The sequence below is a fragment of the Pantherophis guttatus genome, chromosome 6, assembly GCF_059756535.1.
Source record: "Pantherophis guttatus breed Tessera chromosome 6, ASM5975653v1, whole genome shotgun sequence".
In the NCBI taxonomy this organism is placed as follows: Eukaryota; Metazoa; Chordata; class Lepidosauria; order Squamata; family Colubridae; genus Pantherophis; species Pantherophis guttatus.
The window spans coordinates 79,192,421-79,216,240 of NC_142068.1; the positions used below are offsets into that span (position 1 = coordinate 79,192,421).

Genomic DNA, 23,820 nt, shown 5'->3' on the forward strand with positions numbered 1-23,820 from the left:
ATCTCGTGCTTCCTCTGTAACCTCCAAGAAGCTTCAGTGATAGATTTGTTGTTGGAGATGTGCTTCCCTTTATCTGCGCTCTAGTTGAATTCAATGGCTTTTGCAAATCCTACTTGGGAAATACTGCGCTGAAGCATTTCGTGAGGAGCACCTGTAAAAGTGGTGGAATTCTAGTTTTCCCACCATCTTCTCTAATGCAATTTTCCTAACTCTTAAATATAGTCACATTGTGTGCTTTTCATTCTTCATGTTTAGTAGCCAGACATATATAATAGATATTGTGTTAATATGTAGACTAGATTATACTACCTATCTGAAATGGAGGGGGGGAGCACAGAAATATATATCTATCTCTACCTCACAGGTGTCAAACTTGCAGCGTCATGTTGCCGTCACGTGACATATCGTGACGGTTTCCCCCTTCGTGGAGATGGGGTAGGCGTGGCCTGTGTGTGATACATCTGGCCCATGGGCCGCCAGTTTGACAACCCTGGTCTACCTCTATGAGCAGTGTGGTGGCCTAGAGATGGAGCTCTTGCCTCACAATCAAGAGGCACAATAAAGAGAAAATATCTGCTGCGAACTCCACGTAGGCATTAGGAAGGGCATCCGGCCAGTAAACGCTCAGCTCCATTCAGTCGCCCTGATCCAAAGGATTATAGGTTATTAAAAATGTGTGTGTGTGCATGTGTGTGTGTACATGTACACACATATACATATGCATATACGTGATGGAGGGAACAGAAATGTGATACACTGTTATTTGCATATTAGATTTAAATTATGTGTCTCTCATTTAAAATGGTTGTCCTCTCTGCAGCAGTATAATATCTAGACATAGCAAAAAGAAGCACAGATTTTTTTTTTCATCTCAAGAATAGCTATCCAGCTTCTTCGAGTTGTATGCTAGCAATGGGTGCACTCCCACAGCCCTCCAAAAGTATTTGCCAAGGAATACACAGTTTTTCTTACACTACAAACACACACACACACCATTTGTTTATGTGTGATTAATATGTACATATTTTTTCCTATCCATATGGTCTCCATTGATTGTAGAAAAGCCTTTGTCTCAATCATGTTAAGCTGTGGAAGGTGCTCAGAAAAATGGAAATCCCAGAACATCTTACTGTCCTCATAAGAAACTTATATTCAGGCCATATAGCCATAGTATGGACAGAACATGGTGAAGCCTGGATAGCTCTGCAGACTAAAAGCACTGTAATTTAACACCAGCTGTCTGCAATTAAAAAGTAAGTTCGAATCTTGCCAGGCTCAAGGTTGACTCAGCCTTCCATCCTTTCTAAGGTAGGTAAATTGAGGACCCAGTTTGTGGGGGCAATAAGCTGACTTTGTATAAAATATACAAAAGTATGAAGGCTATTGCTTAACGCACTGTAAGCCACCCTGAGTCTCCGGAGAAGGGCGGCATATAAATCAAATTTTAAAAAAACAAACAAAACAGAGTGACACCAGATTGGCAAAGGAGTATGACAAGAGGTGTATATTCTCCTTTTATTTGTTCACTTGTGTATGCTGAATTAAGGAGAGCTGGATTGGGAGAAGATGAGCTGGGTTGTGAAATTGGAGGAAGAAACACCAATAACCTGCATCATGCTGATGACACTATTCTAATGGCTGAAAATGCAACAGATCTGCGCACTCTAGTAATAAATGTCATGGTGGGGGGAAAAAATTGGAGCTAAAATTATATATAAAGAGGACCAAACTAATGGCAACAGGTAGAACAACCAACATTAGTATTGACAATGAAGACATCAAAGTGATTGATAGCTTCTGCCTCTTATGATCACCTATCAATGGTTTTTTTTAAAAAAATCATGTCTGTCAAGAAATCACAGACTGCCCCCAGGTAGAGCAGAAGTGAACAAAATCATGCAATCTATTTTGTTCTCTGTGATACTCTATGGAAGCCAAAGTTGGACTTTGAAGAGGTAAGATAAACATAATCATATTTTGGTATTGGAGAAGACTCCTGAGAATACCAGCAGAATTACTTTGGCTGGTGCAATGGGCAGCATATACATTTAATAAAGAAATAAAAACTAATGGATAGGATAGGATAGGATAGGATAGGATAGGATAGGATAGCATAGCATAGCATAGCATAGCATAGCATAGCATAGCATAGCATAGCATAGAATAGAATAGAATAGAATAGAATAGAATAGAATAGAATAGAATAGAATAACAGAGTTGGAAGGGACCTTGGAGGTCTTCTAATCCAACCCCCTGCTTTGGCAGGAAACATTGAACAAATCAACCCAGAGTTCTCACTCCCAGGCACAAATAACCAGGTTCACATATCCTATTTCAGACATTTTTTTTTTGTGAGGAACGTAGCTACCTGGAGAAAGCTTTAATGCTGGAAAACATAGAAGGAAAATGAAGAGAAGGACAAACAGCAGTGATGTCAATGGTAATCCGTAATCAGGATTGCACTGTTGGAAGAAATGGAAGACTAGGCTGCAGACAGTTCATTCTGGAGAAAATCTGTGTCAGTGATGTAAAACTTTTGGACTTGGCATGCCCAAAATTCAGAAAATGCCTACCAACTCTGCCATGTGCACCCACCCGCATCCTCCCTGGGAAAAGAAAATCAATTCTTTACATAATTTATTTTTTAAAAAATACAATCAGGCTATGTGTGGTCTTGATTATTTCATAAAGAAACATCAAATAATTACAGAAGCGAAATAAGAGTAAAACAAACTAAGACACACGTAAAATAACAAAAAAAAAACCAGTTATTAAACCAGTTTCATTATTAAAAAGAGCATCATACAGCATATTAATCATACAGAACGAAAACTGCAATTATGCCGAAGTATAACATAAGAATGAGTGAAAGAAAAAGCAGTGACTTAACAATAGAGAAAACAATATGCACACTGATAGTTGGGCTTAAAATAGTGTGCTTAAAACATTATTCTGCTTTTAATAGTAGTTTTGAATAGAGCTGGGGAAGAAATGTGGAACATTGCATTTTATTAGATTAACATCCATGAATTTTAAGACTGAAAATAAAAGTAGATATTTTGTCCACTTCAAACCCAGGAATTAGTACTAACTTCATTTGTCAGTCAGTTCCTTTTGTCTTTTTTTAATATTGTCTAATGGAGGGGTGAAATCCATTAGGTTCTGACAGGTTCTGGAGAACTGGTAGCGAAAATTTTGAGTAGTCCAGAAAATTGGCAAATACCACCTCTGTCTAGCCCCAGAGTGGGGTGGGAATGGGGGTTTTGCAGTATCCTTCCCCTGGAGTGGGGTGGGAATGGAGATTTTGCAGTATCTTTCCCCTGCCAGGCCCACCAAGCCACACCATGCCCACCAAGCCAGAACCCACAGAACCAGTAGTAAAAAAATTTGGATTTCACCACTGGTCTTATGCCAAGAACAATATCTCGCAAAATTTATATATAGGAGGGAAAAATACACATAAAGCCACTGCTAGATTCTTAAGGGTGCTGAACGTTTCTGGTATTATTGTTTGAAATGATCATTTGCTCCAATACTGGTCAAATAAAGATTCCATATAACTCTCAGAAAAAGAAGAAATGCCTCTGCAGGACGGCTCTGGGTTGCATGAGGCCTTCACTCTGGAAGTAACTTTGGAAAATAATAGTTTTGCAGCCTTCAAAAAGCATGGAAAAGTCCTGTTTTCAATTTTTGGAAGCTCCAGAGCACACCACTCTCTTGTGTGACTTCCAGACAGTCCAGAGCCCATATGAAAGGACACCACGTTCAGCCTGAGCAAATCAAGCAAGTATGGGGCATACTCGTATGTCATTGAAAGTAACATGGCATGTCCCCTGTGGCTGGTATGTCATAGGTTCACCATGGCCAATCGATGTGGTTGCTAGGAGCCAAAAATGTCGTGATAACATGTAATTAATCACACCTATTTATATGAAACCAAAGAAATCTGCATTTCGTTCTTTTCATTCCCACTTTAAAAGAGTGCCTTGTATAGATTAGGAACTTGGCCTTCTGCAGTGATAAAAGGGTGGTGCTAAAAGTGGCTAGAATAGTCGAAGACTGTTTTTCCCCTTGATTTTGAGAAACTTGGTTCTGCAATCAGCTCCCATTTTTTCTTTTTCCAAAGTAGACTGAGAAGCCAGGTGGGGAAATCTGGGGGGCTGATGTCAGAATCGCAGCTGGTGGTTCCTCAGCCTTCACTTGCTGCAACCAACTATACAACTATCACCTCAATAACATCTCATGAACTTTTTATATTTGGTCTAGTGCAGGGCTGTCAAACTCACGTCGTCACAGCAGTGTCACATGACATATCAGGACTTTTTTTCCCCTTCGCTAAACCAGGCGTGGGCGTGGCCAGCGTGTGACGCATCTGACCCTCAGGCCGGGAGTTTGACAGCCCTGGTCTAGTGCAGCAGTCTCCAACCTTGGCAACTTTAAGCCTGACAGACTTCAACTCCCAGCTTTGCTGGCTGGGGAATTCTGGAAGTTGAAGTCCGCCAGGCTTAAAGTCTCCAAGATTGGAGACCTCTGGTCTAGTGATTAAAGTGCTGACCTAGAAACCAGGAGATTGTGAGTTCTAGTTCTGCGTTAGTCACGAAAACCGACTAGATGACTTAGGACCAATCACTTTCTCTCAGCCCAACCCACTTCACAGGTTTGTTGCTGTGAGAAAATCAGAGGAGGAAAGAGTATTCAGTATGTTCCCCACCTTGAGTTATTTATCAAAATAATAAAGGCAGGATATTAATAAAATAAAATAAATAAATAAGAAATGTAATTTATGCCTGCTAAACATAAACATAGCAAGTGTCTACTGCAGACCTAATGTATTCATATTTAATAATGCCCTAAAGAATAATATTTTCCATTTTGGGATTGATTCTTCTATACCTCTTTCCACTTCTTTCCATTCTTATTTTACAGAATGCGGAATAATAAAATATTTTTTCCTGTGACTGATAATATTTGCCATTTTCCTAACGGTCATATGTGGAACTCACCTTTTGATTTTTTTTTCTTGTCTTTACAGTTTTAATTAACTCTTAAAATAAGTTTATGTTTTATCAAATGTAAGCTGCCCTGGGGCTACTTTGACAAGGAGAGGATACTAGCATTATAAATAAATAAACATTGAAGTAGCTGGCATTTGATTCAACATGAAAACAGCTCCATTATTGTTTCTTTCTTGTTTGTTTCTAACAGGTGAAAGCCACAGATGCAGATGAAGGTGTGAATGGCCGCGTGTGGTACAGAATTGTCAGAGGTAAATAGATATTTTGGATATCTATATTTTGTAAGGGCTTTGAATATATATCCTTTGAAACCATACTGACTCCCATGCAGCCTAAATCCAGTTTCCTTCTTAGTACAGCTGTACTATTTCCATCCAGACTTAAATGATTGAGATAAATAATCTGAGTGGATTCCACTTCTAATATACAGTTGCAAGAAAAAGTATGTGAACCCCTTGGGATTACATGGAGTTTTGCATGAATTGGTCATAAAATGTGCTCTGAACTTCATCTAAGATACTTTTGTAAGATACTTACAAAAATATCTCCAAAAGCCTTGATGTTCATGTGTCCACGGTAAGACAGACTGTCTACAAATGGAGAAAGTTTAGCACTGTTGCTACTCTCCCTAGGCGTGGTCGTCCTGTAAAAATGACTGCAAGAGCACAGTGCAGAATGCTTCATGAGGTAAAGAAGAATCCTAGAGTGTCAGCTAAAGACCTGTAGAAATCTCTGGCACATGCTAACATTTTTGTTGACACATCTACAATAAGGAAAACATTAAACAAGAATGGAGGACATGGGAGGACACCACGGAGGAAGCCATTGCTGTCCAAAAAAAATATTGCAGCACGTTTGAAGTTTGCAAAAGAGCACCTGTATGTTCCACAGCACTACTGGCAAAATATACTGTGGACAGATGAAACCAAAATTGAGTTGTTTGGGAAGAACACACAACACGATGTGTGGAGAACAAAAGGCACAGCACACCAACATCAAAAACTCATCCCCACTGTAAAACATGGCGGAGGGAGCATCATGGTTTGGGGCTGCTTTGCTGCCTCAGGGCCTGGGCGGATTGTTATCATTGATGGGAAAATGAATTCCAGAGTTTATCAAGATATTTTGCAGGAAAACGTACGACCATCTGTCTGCCAACTGAAGCTCTGCAGAGGATGGGTGATGCAACAGGACAATGACCCAAAGCATACAAGTAATTCAACAAAAAAATGGCTTCAACAGCACAGAATACGCCTTCTGGAGTGGCCCAGTCAGAGTCCTGACCTCAACCCGATTGAAATGCTGTGGCATGACCTTAAAGAGAGTGATTCACACCAGACATCCCAAGAATATTGCTACACTGAAACAGTTTTGTGAAGAGGAGTGGTCCAAAATTACTCCAGATCATTGTGCAGGTCTGATCTGCAACTACAGGAAATGTTTGGTTGAGGTTATTGCTGCCAAAGGAGGGTCAACCAGTTATTAAGTTCAAAAGTTCACATACTTTTTCCTCCCTGCACTGTGAATGTTTACATGTTATGTTCAATTAAACCATGGCAACATCTAATGTTTGTGTAGTATTATTTTAAGCAGACTGTGTTTTTCTATTGTTGTGACTTAGATGAAGTTCAGAGCACATTTTATGACCAATTCATGCAAAACTCCACGTAATCCCAAGAGGTTCACATACTTTTTCTTGCAACTGTATCTAACTTACTGTGTAATGGAATTGCAATAAACTTCCCTTTTTAAAACCTGACAGCCCGTGTTTTATAATCTTTAAGATAGAGATATATGGGTACTCTGCAAATTATAACCCTTTGTTCAGTAACTATTTTAAATTTCAATGGCACTGAAGGAAGGAACAGTCAAAGCAATCACATGATGTCTCACTTAATGACCACTTTGCTCAACAACTGAGATACTGGTCCCAATTGTGAACGTAGCTCAGGGATTATGTGCATTGCAAAAAAAACCCTGCTATCTATTTCTCTTAGCATAATATCATGATCATGATCCTTTCCAAGTGCATTCAGCTACTGTAAATCATTAAGAATAAGCAAAGGGTTGCAATAAGCAGGAAAAATTGGGGAAAGTGCCATAGACGTCTTGCGAACTCAAGATCTCTGTGCAATTAATTAAAGTGCAAATTGGAGGAGAGGAAAATGATGTTGTAGCAGCTCTTTAAAGCAGAAACACCTATTTTCCAGGATCATGGAAAAGGAAGCTTTAACGTACTTTAATGTATGGCGTAGAGGTGCTGTCCTTGTGCAACTTCTACTTGCCCTACCAAAGACATTTTGTGATATTATAAGATATCTCCCTCCCTCCCTCACCTGTTTTTTTTGTACCTCCTTGTCATTTGTACTGAATTATTTGATTTTCCACCTAAAATGGAGCAAAATAGTAAGTCATCCTTTATCTAATGAATTGATACAAAAGCCTCTGTCTGTCTGTCTGCTCTCTCTCTCTCTCTCTCTCTCTCTCTCTCTCTCTCTCTCTCTCTCTCTCTCTCTCCCTCCCTCCCTCCCTCTCTCTCTCTCTCTCTCTCTCTCTCTCTCTCTCTCTCTCTCTCTCTCAGTGTTTCTTCACCTTACCCATTTTAAGATGTGGGCGCTTTAGAAAAAAAGGCGGGGCATTGCTTTTTGAGGAATTCTGGAAGTCTATCCAACCTTAAAATGAGCAAATAGGGGAAACATTTCTCTACTGTCTTTATCTCTTACATATCTTGAGGTTGAACTGGATGGAGTAGTAAATTTTCCACCGTGATGTCACCCTGATATGCGTTATTTGGTAGTTTTTCTTTCTTATCAACAGGAAACAATTTCAACAATTTCAGGATCAATCCCAGCAATGGGCTGGTCATGCGGGGTACACGACCCCTGGATAGAGAGCAAAATTCATCGCATGTTCTTGAGGTGGAGGCTTACAACAGCGAGCAAGGACCAATGAGAAGTTCTGTCAGGGTAAGATCTTTTCCCCAAATGCTACAAATCAGCTATCCTTATCAGGCTGCGGCCCTCATCACGAGGCTTTAAATTAATGCCATCAATAATGCCTACCCAATGATATCATGGATTGAATGTTGTCTAGAGCAGAGATGTCAAACTCGCATTGTCATGGCCTCGTCATGTGACATATCGTGAGTTTTTTTCCCCTTCACTAAACTGGGCGTGGCCATGGCCAGTGTGTGACGCATCCGGCCCAGACGACCCTGGTCTAGAGGAACTGCATTGCCAACTGGTGTTGAGAATGAAAATGAATGAAAATGCCATTCTCAATACCATTGTCTCTTTTTCCTTATAATAGAGGATTCTGCAGACTGCTATATCAGATTTACTTGTAGTTTAGTAACAATGCATGCAATACATGCAATTTTCTATAGTGGATATTATTAAAGGAAATTATTAAAATCATTAAATAAAATGTTGAAACTATTTGTACCTAAGTTCAGCAGATATTTAAATGTTAGCCAGTTAATAGAAAACTAAGCTAGTTCTAAAGTTTCATAATTAAGTAGGATTTCTCTGGTCTTTTTTTTCAATTGATTCAGCAACCTATCTCCTTAACTGATGCAGGATGGGGAACAGCAGGCAACCTATTAGAACAATTAAATGCTTATTTATTAATATTTATATACAGCAGTTCTGGAAGAGAGTCCACCTATGGATTACAAGAAGTATAAATATGAATATATACAAAATATAATAAATATTGTTTTAAAATAGTATCTTCCGGTGTCTTTCCCATGTGTATTTGGTGTTATATCACCAATACACTGGAGGAATCCTGTAAATGAGTATGAATTAGAGTCCTCAGTTGTCCATAGATTTCACTTAAGACTTACTTACTTACTTACTTACTTACTTACTTATTTATCAAGCATATATAAGATAACAGGTATAATTATAAACATGAATATGAACACAGGAAATTGATATGAATAAATGGGGACAGTAGGACAGGGACGGTAGACACGTTGATGCGTTTATGCACGCCCCTTACAGACCTCTTAGGAATGGGGTGAGGTCAACAATAGACAGTCTAAGGTTAACGTTTTGGGGGTTTGGGGATGAAACCACAGAGTCAGGTAGTGCATTCCAGGCATTGACCACTCTGTTGCTGAAGTCATATTTTCTGCAATCGAGTTTGGAGTGGTTTACTTTGAGTTTGTATCTATTATTTGCTTGTGTATTGTTGTGGTTGAAGCTGAAGAAGTCATTGACAGGTAGGACATTGCGGCAGATAATTTTATGTACTACGCTTAGGTCAGACCGAAGTCGGCGTAGCTCTAAGTTGTCTAAGCCCAAAAGTTCAAGTCTGGTGGCATAAGGTATTTTATTGCAGGTAGAGGAATAGAGGACTCTTCTCGTGAAATATCTCTGGACTCTCCCAATTGTATTAATGTCCGATGTGCAGTGCGGGTTCCAGACCAATGAGCTGTATGGAACCACCCATTCCCTCCCTCTCTTTCAGAGCAATCTGTCTAATTGGATTACTATTGTATTGGGATAAAATAATAAGAGACCCACATTTAAGCCATTTAGCAAAAAGACAGGATAAAAAGTGCAACGTGTCACTCTAAATCAGGGGTCCTCAAACTTGGCAGCTTTAAGACTTGTGGACTTCAACTCCCAGAATTCTCCAGCCAGCTTAGCTTACAAACATATCATTGCGTGAACAGTGTGGCAGCTGAGTGTCTTATATTTTAGTATAAATAAAATAATATTCATCATATTTACTACAGTTGACAAACTTATATAGTTCTGGTAATAGTACACATATTTTTGTTGAATTATAATCTTCCATTATTTAGTTTTTCAATATTTCAATATGTTATTTGTATGCCAATCGCCATATTCTGAGTGTCGTTCTTTTTACTACAAATAAAATATTAATAATCATATTTGTTACATTTAACAGACTTATATGGTTCTAATAGTAATACGCATTATGTTAAATTACAATATTCCATTATTTAATTATTCACTATTTCAGCATGTTATTTTTATGCCAATCACCATATTGTTCAAACATTCTTAATACTACCATCATTCAAATTCTGATTTCCCCTCTTATTATTAAAGATGTGTATTCCATTAATCCCCCTTCTCTCTAGTTTCCATCCCCTTTCTAACTTTTAAGTGTCATTCTTGATCAGGATGAATAATACAAATGACCTTGTTATTTTTAAAAAAAAAAAACTCTCTAAATTATATAATCATTAGAGATAGTCCATGATTTACAGCCTTTCATCTAGTGACATTCAAAGTTACAACAGCACTGAAAAAAAGTGACTTATGACCAGGGGTGAAATGTAAAATTTGTTACTACCGGTTCTGTGGGCGTGGCTTGGTGGGACGGGGGGGGGTAATGTGACTGGATGGGCGTGGCCAACTTTTTTTTTTTTTTTAACTTTTCAAAGCATTTTTTCTAATGCTTTGAAAAGCCTCTGGCAATCAGGCAACTCAGCTGGGATCGTCACAGAGGCTTTTTAAAAAATGCCTCTCTGCCGATCAGGCAACTCAGCTGGGATCGTCAGAGACTTTTCAAAGCATTTTTTTTTACCACCTCTTCGGCCAAGAGGTTGCAGAAAAAAATGCTTTTAAAAGCCTCTGACGATCCCAGCTGAGCCGCGCGATCATCAGAGGCTTTTTTTTAAACTTTTAAAAGCATTTTTTCGTCAGAAGAGGTTGTAGAAAAAATGCTTTTAAAAGTAAAAAAAAAAAACCTCTGATGATCGTCTGACTCAGCTGAGCATGGTGGGGGGGCGCGGGGATTTTTGCTACCGGTTTTCTGAACCACCCCCGCCATCGCTACCGGATCGGGTGATCTGGTTCAAATCCGGAGCATTTCGCCCCTGCTTATGACTCTTTTTCACAATTATGACCGTTGCAACATCCCCATGGTCACATGATCAAAATTCAGACCCTTGGCAATTGGGCATGGATTTACGACAATTGCATTGTCTCGAGGTCATGTGATCACCTTTTGTGACTGCTTGGCAAGCAAATTCAGTGGGGAAGCAAGATTCACTTAACGATGGTATTACTAACTTAACAACTGCAGAGATTCACTTAACCAATGTGGCTAGAAGGGTCGTAAAATGGGACAAAATTCACTTAACAACTGTCTTGCTTAACAGTGGAAATTTTGTGCTCAGCTCTGGTTGCAAGTCGAGAACTACCTGTAGGGTAGGTCGAATTTTTATCTCATGTTAAATTGTAAAAAAAAAAAATGAGATACTAAGTAGCTACAGAGTAGATGCTGAGTACTTACGTCTCGGGTTCAAAGTCAATATGTTTTGAGGAGGACATAACAGTGGGACCCTTTGAAATTCTTTTGCTCCTCCCGCTCACCTATTTAATGCAACAGATGTCCTATGCGTTGTATCTTCTAACATTGTTTGGATTAAAACAATACTCCATTCCAAATAGATATGGCTGCAGATAAATACAGCTTAACAAGTACTCTAATAGAGAGCCAGGCTCCTGTAATAGAATACATTGCTTAAACAGATCTCACATTCATACCAATGATACATTTGGGAGTCTCTTTATTTATGCTTAATATATTCAATAATCTTCCAACCTATTTTTCATTATTTCATATGTTTCCTAATTAACAATTCAGTGCCTTGTTGGTGACATTCACTGCTGATAACGGAATGGTTAGGCGGGATCTAATAAAGTCTTCAGAAAAGGCATGGCGTATTCCATTATTCATCTTCCCTCGTTCGTATTGTTCTGAGAGATGTTGTTTTCCTTTTAGAGGATATTAATAGGGCTTTTCTCTCCTCCGTAGTAACAGTGATGGCTGCAGCTAGAAATAGACGTTGATCAACAGGCTACTTACTTCTGATTTTACAGATGGCTGAATTTCTATCGAATTGAATTATTTTTAAAGCGGGTGGGGGGGAACCCACAATCCTTGAAGCTTCATTTGTTTTAGGTGTGGATGGTTTTTGCTTTGAAGCCAATATTTGTATTGCTGTTCATTAATTCTGTTATTCGTTGGCTGGCTTGAACAATATTTGCAGTATAGCCAGCAGAAGTGGGTTTCAGCAGATTCTGACCAGTTCTGGAGAACCGGTAGCGGAAATTTTGAGTAGTTTGGAGAACCAGTAAATGCCACCTCTGACTGGCCCCACCCCCATCTATTCTCTGCCTCCCGAGTCCCAGCTGATCGGGAAGGAATGAGAATTTTTCAGTAACCTTCCTCTGGAGTGGGGAGGGAATGGAGATTTTACAGTATCCTTCCCCTGCCACGCCCACCAAGCCACACCACACCCACCAAGCCACGCCCACAGACCGGTATTAAAAAAATGTTGAATCCCACCACTGAACAGGATTAGCCATATACACCCACTGCGGATATTTGAATGCCCTTGATGTCATTGCAAAGGCCACCAACAATGCTGCAATCCCTGATGCCATTTGCTCCCCTTTAAAAGGATTCTCTGTTGCCTCCTTTTCTAACCAATCAGTTGTTGAATATAGGTACTCATCGACTTATAACACTCCGTTTAGTGACCGTTCGAAGTTACAATGGCACTGAAAGATGTGACTCTTTCACATCTTTTTTCGCGCTTACGACCGTGGCAGCATCCCCGTGCCCATGTGATCAAAATTCAGATGCTTGGCAACAGACCCATATTTATGACCGTTGCAGTGTCCTGGGGTCATGTGATCACCTTTTGCGACCTTCTGATAAACAAAATCAATGGAGAAGCCAGATTCACTTAACAACCGTGTTACTACTTTAAGAACTGCAGTGATTCATTTAAGAACTGTGGCAAGATAGATTGTCAAATGGGGCAAAACTCACTTAACAAATGTCTAAGTTAATCACAGAAATATTGGGCTCAGTTGCTGCCGTAAGTTGAGAACTACCTATAGTTGCTGAAAGTCTGCTTGGGGCGGGGGAAATAACCTTGGGACTTCGAATCCGGATTGTAAGTAGCCCAAGGAAGGTCCGTTATAACTTTGAATGGTTTCTGAGTGACTGCTCGTAAGGTCAATATTAGGCAAAAGACTGTAAACTTGGCATATTCCTAGCAAAAGAGATCAGAATTATTCTGCTAAAGACAGAATAATTCCTTTTGGCTGGTGGAGAAATATGGATTTGTAGCTGACTGCAAGGAAATTTCATATATGCCATTATGAGAAGTGGTTTTGTGTCTGTACCAGTGGTGGGTTCCTCCCGGTTTGGCCAGGTTCAGCCGAGCCGGCAGCGGTGACGATATGATGTCACTGAACTGTTTCTCTTTGTTCGGGAGCTGGGCCCTCCCGTCCCCCCCCCCGGTGTTATTCTTACCGTTTATTTGGCCCCACCCCCAATCTATTGCTGCCTCCCGAGTCCCAGCTGATCGGCTAGAAGGAAAAAAAACTGTTTAAATTCTTGCCGCGGGACTTCAAAGGGCCGCCCTACAGCTGATCAGTGTTAAAAGGCAGTGTGGTGGTAGACCGGGGCCTCCAAAAACAAATGAGTAGACCGGGGCCTCCAAAAACAAATCGGTAGACCAGGGCCTCCAAAAACAAATCAGTAGACTGGGGCCTCCAAAAACAAATGGGTAGACCGGGGCCTCCAAAAACAAATGAGTAGACCGGGGCCTCCAAAAACAAATGGGTAGACCGGGGCCTCCAAAAACAAATGAATAGACCAGGGCCTCCAAAAACAAATGGGTAGACCAGGGCCTCCAAAAACAAATGGGTAGACCGGGGCCTCCAAAAACAAATGGGTAGACCGGGGCCTCCAAAAACAAATGAATAGACCAGGGCCTCCAAAAACAAATGGGTAGACCAGGGCCTCCAAAAACAAATCAGTAGACCGGGGCCTCCAAAAACAAATGGGTAGACTGGTACAGCTCTGCAAACAGTTAAAAGCCTGCTAGACCAGTACCTCTGCTAAATCCTAAAGAATTGTCACATGACCATCAAGCCACACCCACAAAATAAGCCACACCCACAGAACCAGTAGTAAAAAATTTTAGAACCCACCCCTGGTCTATACATGCATATACAACCACTGTTGCTTCTTCAAATCAGCAAATGTGGCCCTTTCAAACCTTGATCTGTCTTCTGAATTCTAAAATGTTCCCTTTCCCTATCTGGTACTCTTGAGTTTGAAAAACCCACCCCAGAAGACAGTAGCTCTTTCTCATCATCATACTATATTATAGCCACATATATAATCATATAATATTACAACCCCATCAGTGGTACCCTAAAATGTGAAGGTGCCCCCTCCTTCCCTTTTATCTTTGTGAAAATTAGGGAGGTTCTTGTCTGATATGTTTTCTCAAGTTACAGTTCTAGTCCAGGCTTGGGTTTCTTTTATCTGACCGTTTTTGGTAGCAATTGTTCCTCCTGTTCTTCTACGTTGCTTCTTCTGCCGATTACAGTGGGCAGCAACATTTTGACTCCTCTGCTTCTCTGTGACATTAACCGGCATATTCCTGTTCTGACCTAGGCTTCCCCAAACCACGAAGCAGACTCCTTGTCCCCACAAAAACCCCTTTTATTTAATTTACAGTGAATTCCTCTCCAGCAAAGTCTTTCCTCTCCCACAGTCTTTCAAGATAGTTCACAATCACTGACCTTTATCAGACTTGGAGAGTGGCCAGGCCGATATTTCTCAGACACCGCAATACTTGGCAAGAGTGCAGGAATGAACTAATTGTCTCCTGCAAACTCCCCTTTCACTCCTCTTTTATTCACTCTGGGAGGGGCCATTCATCATCCACCTGTGGCCTTACTCTAAGGTGGCCAGATTTTAACATTGGTAAAGAGGGACATTGTGGGCGTGGCTTATTTTGTGGGCGTGGCTAGCTGGTCATGTGACTGGGTGGGCGTGGCTAGCTGGTCATGTGACTGGGTGGGAGTGGCTAGCTGGTCATGTGACCGGGTGGCCATGGCTATGTGTATAGGGTAAGGTGAACAGATTTTAACATTGGTAAGAAGGACACCATTGTGGGCGTGACTTATTGTGTGGGCGTGGCTTGGAGGCCATGTGACTGGGTGGGCGTGGCTAGCTGGTCATGTGACCGGGTGGCCATGGCTATGTGTATAGGGACTACTCAGAGGGCTGAAAAGTCATTTCTGACAGGTCCTCACACTTTTGACTGGTCCTCACACTTATGACCATCCTCACATTTATGCCCGTGCAGTATTCTTAACAACCATGTCACTCATTTCACAATTGCTTCTCTTCACCATGGTGACAAGATAGGGCAAAAATGTAAAATGTGAGGACAGTCGTAAGTTCGAGGACTGGTCAAAAGTGTGAGGACCAGTCAAAAATAACTTTTTCAGCCCTCTGAGTAGTCCATATGCACAAAAGGACTAACCAGAGGGCTGAAAAAAGTCATTTCTGACAGGTCCTCGCACTTTTGACTGGTCCTCACACTTATGACCATCCTCATATTTATGCCCATGCAGCATTCTTAACAACCATGTCACTCATTTCACAACTGCTTCTCTTCACCATGATGACAAGATAGGGCAAAAATGTAAAATGTGAGGACAGTCATAAGTTCAAGGACTGGTCAAAAGTGTGAGGACCAGTCAAAAATAACTTTTTCAGCCCTCTGAGTAGTCCATATGCATTAAAGGATACAGCAATAGAGAGGGATGAAGGAATGGAAATTAGAGTAGGAGTGAGGGTAAGAGAGGGAGGAAGAGAGGAGGAGAAGGAGAAAGGAAGAGGAAGTAGGGAGGAGAAAAAGAGGGTGGGGGGAAGAGAAAGTAAGAAGGAAAGAAAAGAGAGTGGTGGTAGGTTTGAGGAGAAAGATTGCTGTACAATAAAAAAGATGAAAGGGAAGAAAGCCAACCCCAAGCAAATATAAAGATATTAAGATTAAGAATGAATTGTTAAACTTTAAAGAATAAAAGAGAACAAATATGAATAAATGGCAATAATTAGAAACACACATACAAACATACAATGTATTTTCTTTGAACAGAATATGTGGCTGGTTCACAAATTTAAACAGCGTTTAGTCATTTCAATTAAATTTACAATTTCTATATTTCCTTTTTGCCATATTTATTCCTCATCTATTTTTTAAAAAAAAAACAATATTACCCTTCATCCTCATCTCTAATCTTAATCAAATTCAATTTTTCCCTTCTATTCTATATTATACCCCTTCCCATTGTCATCTATTTTTATATCCATCCTCACATTGGTTAATTATGTAATTATGTAATACAGTTGTTTAATACAAATTCAACATTTTAATATAAATCAATTAGTTATATAACTATCTTTTTTGTATATTAATCAATATGAACATGAATATTCCAATTATTTCCATGCAATCCAATTTCTTACAAATCAATTAATTATATTTACCAATAATAATAAACCAAATAATTTCCCCCATATATTCCTCCAAACCACAACTTAACCATTTCTGCTTTCAACACAATATACAATTATTAATAGTATCTCAATTATTACAATTCCCTAGTTAAATAGAGCTTTTTTTCTTTTGTGTTTTAAAATCTTGAACTCTCCTCTTTTGCCCAAAATTTCCCATTGTTTGCAGTTTTGTACCTACCTTTTTTGGTGAGGAAAAAGAAAAAGAAAAAGAAAGAAATCTCTCTCTGCCTCATTTTGTCATGTTGCAGGTTTAGTTTCGCTTTCGCCTTTGTTTTCAGTATAGCTAGGGGGAAAAAAATCTGCTCCAGGAACTTTTTGCAACTTTTTGCAGCTAATTAACCTAGCGGAAGCTGTTAACAGGGGCTGTTTTTTCTATTTTTGCAGGCATGGGTCTATTCATTTTTTTTAACACTGATCAGCTGTAGGTCGGCCCTTTGAAGCCCCGCGGCAAGAGTTTAAAGAGTTTTTTTTTCCTCTAGCCATCAGCGGGGATTCAGGAGGCAGAATGAAAAATCGGGACTTTTTTAAAACGCTGCGGGACGCGGGACAAATTGCTCAAAAGCGGGACTGTCCCGCCAAAAGCGGGACGTCTGGTCACCTTACCTTACTCCCAAGTCGACCCTTGTTCTTTATCTGTTCCCATCATCTGGCAACTCTGCGCATGCGCACACTGGGAACAGGCTCCAGCTCTTCGTCTACCTCACTGAAGTCTGGCTCCAAAGGCAGCTGATAACTGGCATGCGGCCCTGGCCCCTCTCTGCCTCGGACGCAGAGCCCTCATCAGAGCCTTCCCCAGACTCCAGGACTGGCCCATGTTCCTCCCCAGTCTCCTCACTCTCCAAATCTGCTGCCAGCTCTGCTGGCGGGCCACAACAACTCCTCAGGTTGTCCACACGGTGGAGGAGGAGTAAAAAAAAAAAATCAAGAAGGCAGCTGGAGACATGCTGTTGAAACTCCATCCATTTCTAAAAATTATAGCCAGTTTTAAACCCCAACACAAATGCCCTTCGCTAATAACATTATCCAGGAGTGAACAATAATCACACAACCCATCTCCATCATTCTATATAGTATCTAGCTTCTTGTTTCATATCCTTAAGACATATAGTTGCTGGGTATGACTTTCCATGTCTCTGAAATTTTCTACCAAATTGCAATGTGTATTGTGATAAAATTGGGAAATTCTTATTAATTATGAGGAAGTAGTAATGTGAACTCTATTGAATTAGTTATAAATACCTGCAAACTCTAATTCTGTATTTGTCCTGATGCCACTTCCTCAACTTGGTTCTGACTCCATGTCAGACCTGCCTTAACTTAGGCTGTCAAGTAAAAACCATCTTTAACACTATTGGGTTGAGAAAGGTATGATTTACTAGAAGCCAAGTGAAATACACTAGTGAAAAGCCAGAACTGCAATTTGCACGCCAAAATCCCAAGTGAATGGATGGTTTTCCCCCATTGCTGGTCCCCCATCGTCCAATCAATTTTGAAGAAGATGTTTTGGAAACGGCTACTCTGATTATAGGCTGGCTTGTAGCTGCATTCTTTTTATTTATTTATTTATTTATTTATTTATTTATTTTTTTATTTTTTTATTTTATTTTATTTTATTTTATTTATTTATTTATTTATTTATTTATTTATTTATTTATTTATTTTATTTTATTTTATTTTATTTTATTTCTATACCACCCTTCTCCCGAAGGACTCAGGGCGGTGTACAGCCTGATTAAAAGCACAAAGACAGACAAAATTAAAAAATAATTAAAATTATTAAATGATAGGCTTAATTTAAAACCCCAAATTTAAAATCCCATTTTTAAAAACCCAATTAAAATCTTTACCTTGATAGCCCAGCCTGGCGGAACAAGGTTTTGAGGGCACAGCGAAATACACGGAGATCAGAGATTTTACGAATTTCTGGGGACAGCTCATTCCAAACGGCAGAGGCTCCCACAGAGAAGGCCCTCCCCCTGGGTGTCGCCAGCCGACATAATTTGGCCGATGGCACCCTGAGGAGACCCTCTCTGTGGGAGCGGACTGGCCGGTGGGAGGCTACTGGTGGCAGAAGACGATCTCGAAGGTATCCAGGTCCAATGCCATGAAGCGCTTTAAAGGTGGTGACCAACACCTTGAATCGCACCCGGAAGACCACTGGGAGCCAGTGCAGCTCGCGCAGGAGGGGTGTCACGTGGGTACAACAAATTGCTCCCATAACCACCTGCGCGGCCGCATTCTGGACCAGTTCATCATGCAGCGACCTTGAAACGCCATCTTGGGCAGGCACCGTAACTTTCACTTTCTCCCCAAGTGCTGCCCTTCCCTCTCACCCTTCTCCCAGGGTCCATGGCAGACCGATACCGAAGCGATTGCAGAGAACAGGCGTGAGGTGGCAGTTCTGACACCCCAACCCATGATTTTAAGTGCACTTCTCAACAGAGTAGTCAAAAATTATATACGGTCCTTTATCTTGGTGTAATGAATACGAATGTTGTGTCCATTTTTTTCCCCCCCATCCAGGTTCCAGGCAAATAAATGATCTGTATTTTTAACATTTCCCAGGTAATAGTCTATGTGGAAGATGTCAATGATGAACTACCAATATTTACCCAAAGACAATATAATCGGCTGGGTTTGCGAGAGACCGCTGGAATTGGGACATCTGTTGCTGTAGTCCGGGCCACAGATCGTGATACAGGTATAGTTATTCCATAGAAGAGTTACATTGGCTGGCCACTGCAGTGCAGTTTGAATAGTCTTCTTTGTTAGTGATCCTGTCCTGATTTATCTTTGGAGGAAAAGTATTAGAGCTTTCTGTATGTATGAGCCATGTTAGGAGTCCTAAAATGTATATCTTTTTTGTGATAAATTCCAGTTCCTGTAATGTTGGGTAAAATCACCCACATATTGATGAACAGAAAGTGTAGCTACTTAAAAGCTTTCGGATAGCTTCTTTCAACCTAAGCCTTCTGCCAATATCCAATTCCTCATGGTTGGTGTAAAATCAGGAATTTGTATATATTATTTTATGCGACCCATTCTATAAATATTATCCAACACCGATTAGTATTAATCCCCATCCAGAATTGTAAGGAAGTCAATGGACCTGTATGTTAATATTTTCACTTCTTATATACTCACTATTTTCTCTTATTTTAGACTTCTGCTCAGTTTGGAAGATACCTATTTGAATTTTAAGCGTAATAGAATAACAGTTGGACAGGATCTTTGAGGTCTTCTAGTCTAACCTCCTGTTCAAACAAGAAACCTTATACCATTTTGGACCAATGGCTGTCCAATCGCTTCTTAAAAGCCTCCAGTGATGGGGCACCCACAACATATAAAAACGCAACTGTGGTTAATTGTTCTCACTGTTAGGAAATCACTTCTTAGTTCTAGGCTGCTTCTCTCCTTGATTAATTTCCATCCATTGCTTCTTGTCCTACACTCAGGTGCTTTGGAGAATAGCTTGACTCCCTCTTCTTTGTGGCAGCTCCTCAAATACTGGAACGCTGCTATCATATCTCTCCTAGTCCTTCTTTTCACCAGACTAGACATACCCAATTCCTGAAAAATTAACATCTTGCTAATGCTGCTTTAGAAAATGCTGTGTACAATGATGTTCATAATTAAATTTACATTTTTTCCCATCATTTTGGGTACCCAGATGCAATTTGAGTCAACATGCTTAATTTGCACACCGATTTAAACGTGCAAATGATGCGTTTTACTTCATTAGATCAATTGACATAATTTGCAGCATGTGACATCCGTGCACAGCTGACATAGGATGATATAACAAGGGAAATTACATAAATATAGAGAAGGAACACCCTTCCTTAAACGGTCTATTAAATCCAAGACTTAAAACACGGGTATCAAACTTGCTGTGTCACGTTGCTGTCACATGACGTATCACAACATTTTTTCCCTTTGCGGAGCTGGGGTGGGCGTGGCCTGCATGTGACGCATCTAGTCCGCGGGCCACCTGTTTGACACCCCTGTTAACTTAAAATATTGTTACAGAGAATAGCCATGGGATAAATGGGCAAAAACAACTATAGATCACCTTCTTCTACTTAATTGTTACTTGCAATGTTGTTTCTGAATGCCTACATGCAGAGTAGATGTGCCAACTTAAAGAGTCTCTCTGCTTCAGTACTTATCTTAAAAGGAATTAATTAAAGGGGCGCACTAGCATACCAGCTCCTCTTCTTTTCAATAATTGGGCTAGTGAACATCTGCCACAGGTGCTAACTAGCAATACAGTTAATTTATTTATGCTCAAAGACCAGCGTAATAATAATTAAAAAAATCACAGAACACCCAAATAAGTTAATTCAATGAGAGCCAAACAATTAATAAAACAAATAAGGAATCATGTTTAGTCCAGAGAAAACCAATAAATAAGCATTGCCACTGTTAAGCCCACAGTCTTCTTACAGCAATTAAAATTTACAGCCCAAATTTGGCAACCCTCCTAGAAGTTGTTGAGGCTGATTTGCAGCAAGAAGAAAATGTTTGTCTGTTCTGGCCAAGTCAATGACGGATGAGCAGATGTGTTATGAATTCAGAATGCTCGGCTTGATACAGAAAGGGCAGGACAGCATAATATTCAATAACATCATCTCAATTACCTTAACCCAGCAAAGGGAATGGAGGTTACCCTTTCCTTACAAAGTCCTGGTAAGTAGAACCTGCCACTGAGAATGCTCTGATATGCAAGATGGAAAGGATCTTAATAACATTGTAAAGTGTAAACACCCTATCACAATGGCCACCATTAAAATAGCATGGACTTTACTCCAACAACTTCATTGTACAAGGTCAGAGACTTACGCTTTGTCTCTAAAATGGCTTTCTCATGCATCACCAAGACTTCCATGAGATCATATTTCAGATCTGCAGTTAAGCCTGTCTTCCCATGGAAAACAAAACTATAAAACTCCCATTGCAGGAGTGAAATCCAGCAGGTTCTGACAGGTTCTGGAGAACCGGTAGTTGAAATTTTGAGCAGTTCGGAGAACCGGTAAATACCACCTCTGACTGGCCCCAGAGTGGTGTGGGAATGGAGATTTTGCAGTATCCTTCCCCTGGAGTGGGGTGGGAATGGAGATTTTGCAGTATCCTTCCCCTGCCACGCCCACCAAGCCATACTATGCCAACTAAACCACGCCCACAGAACCGGTAGTAAAAAAAATTGGATTTCACCACTGTCCCATTGGTATAACTGAATATCACAAAACTAGATTAAAAGATGCTGTAAAAAGTTGTCCATCGTTAATCTGAATTCTACATTTAAATGTTGTTTTTTGGTTTCTGTTGTTTCAAACGGCAGCCAATAATGTCTCAGTTTTCTCTCCTGATTTCCAAGATATCCTGGTTAATAACTTCAAGAAGCAGTCAAATTATTTTGAATGTGAAATCTCCAATTTCAGCTTTGTTGCTGTAAATAGCACTATAGCAATAGCACTTAGATATATACCATGTTTCCCCCAAATTAAGACCCTGTCTTATATTTTTTTGAACCCTGAAATAAGTGCTTGGCCTTATTGCCATGCACTCAAAAACCTGATTGGGCTTATTATCGGGATGTCTTATTTTGGGGGGTAAACAGGGTATATACTGCTTCACAGTGTTTTACAGGCCTCTCTAAGCAGTTACAGAGTCAGCATATTGCCCCCAACAATCTGGGTCCTCATTTTACTGACCTCAGAAGAATGGAAGGCTGAGCCGGTCAGAATCGAACTGCCAAACTGCTGGCAGTGGACAGTTAGCAGAAGTAGCCTGCAGTACTGCATTCTAACCACTGTGCCACCACGGCTCCTGGAATAAATTAATCCATGGGGACTTTAGCATACAGCTAAAATGAGTGTTTAACCATCTGTTCCAATTGCATAAAATTAGAGTTTCTAAGTCTCTTTTTTGCTGAGGCAAAAGCAATAACAGATTCCCCAATGGGTGCCTTAAAGAAATAAATGTTAATTGAACTGTTAATTGAACTGTTAATTTCAATTCAGTCTTTCTTCCTCTTAATCAGGATTGCATGTTGTTGGTTATATTTAGTACATTTTAACAACTATCTATAAAAATAATAAAGTCAGTTAAAAATAGAAATAAATAATATAAAATAATAAGAGGGGACTTCCCTTTGGATTTCTTCATTTTAACTAATAGAATTATTTAAAAAAAAAAACAGGATGGGTAGTAGAAATTGAATTTGGGGCATGTGGGGGTGGATTATCTAAGATTAATACGTGCAACTCCAAGCAATTCCAATCCTATACTTTTGGATTTGTAAAAAAGAAGGAGAATGGCCCCATAATGTGGGGTGGGGGGAAGTAACGCAAAAGGAAACAAATGCAGAAAGTGCATCTGGAACCCCAATGGAACATATTTGCTGAGAATTAAAATTATAACAGTGATACAAGTTTAAGTTTAAGTTTTATTAAATTTCTATACTGCCCTTCTCCTGAGGGACTCAGGATGGTGTACAGCCATATTAAAACACATGAATTTATAAAATTTAAAACCAATTAAAATCAGATATATAAAATTTGGCCCTCAATTTAAAACACACATACACCCATTTAAAATTCATATTAGGCCAGTCCGGCTTGCTGAAACAGAAGGGTCTTAAGGGCGCGGCGAAAAGTGCGCAGGTCAGGGCTAAGACGAAGCTCTAGGGGCAGCTCATTCCAAAGGGCTGGTGCCCCCACAGAGAAGGCTCTCCCCCTGGGTGTCGCCAGTCGGCATTGTTTGGCTGACGGCACCCTGAGGAGCCCCTCTCTGTGGGAGCGTAGTGGGAGGTTTGTTACTGGCAGAAGGCGGTCTCGTATATACCCCAGTCCTAAGCCATGGAGCGCTTTAAAGGTGGTAACTAATACCTTGAATCGCACTCGGAAGACCAACGGGAGCCAGTGCAACTCGCGCAGGAGGGGATATAGCAATGCTTGCTTCTTTTTGGGGTGGGGGAAATATCCTAGAACATATAAAATAACAGAGTTGAAAGGGACCTTCGAGGTCTTCTAGTCTAATCCCCTGCTCAAGCAGGAGACCCTATACCCATTGTGGTGAACCTATGGCACATGTGCCACAGGTGGCACGCGGAGCCATATCGGTGGGCATGTGAGTGTTGCCCTAGCTCAGCTGCAGCAAGCATGCGCACGCAGGCCAGCTGATTTTCGTGCCTTCCAGGCCCACCGGAAGTCAGGAAACAGGCTGTTTCAGGCCTCCGGAGGGCCTCCAGGGGGGCGGGGAAGGTCGTTTTCACCCTCCTCAGGATCCAATCTGGAGCCTGGGGAGGGCGCATAACGGGCCTACTGGGCCCATCATGCCATCGTGTGCCAAAAGCAGGAGGAGCATGGAGGGTTGTGCGCGCATGAGTGGCGGGTGGGGCGCATTGAATTATGGGTCT

At 40.5% G+C, this 23,820-nt stretch overlaps 1 protein-coding gene across 1 annotated transcript in view; it reads left to right on the top strand.

The window, feature by feature from the left end:
• The window catches only part of CDH23 (cadherin related 23), a 635,835-nt gene that overhangs the window by 485,157 nt on the left and 126,858 nt on the right, over nt 1–23,820 (top strand). The window contains exons 28-30 of the mRNA XM_087872188.1: nt 5,206–5,266; nt 7,833–7,981; nt 18,966–19,101. Of these exons, the coding sequence (XP_087728314.1) occupies nt 5,206–5,266; nt 7,833–7,981; nt 18,966–19,101 (346 nt within the window). The remainder of the gene's footprint in view (nt 1–5,205; nt 5,267–7,832; nt 7,982–18,965; nt 19,102–23,820) is intronic.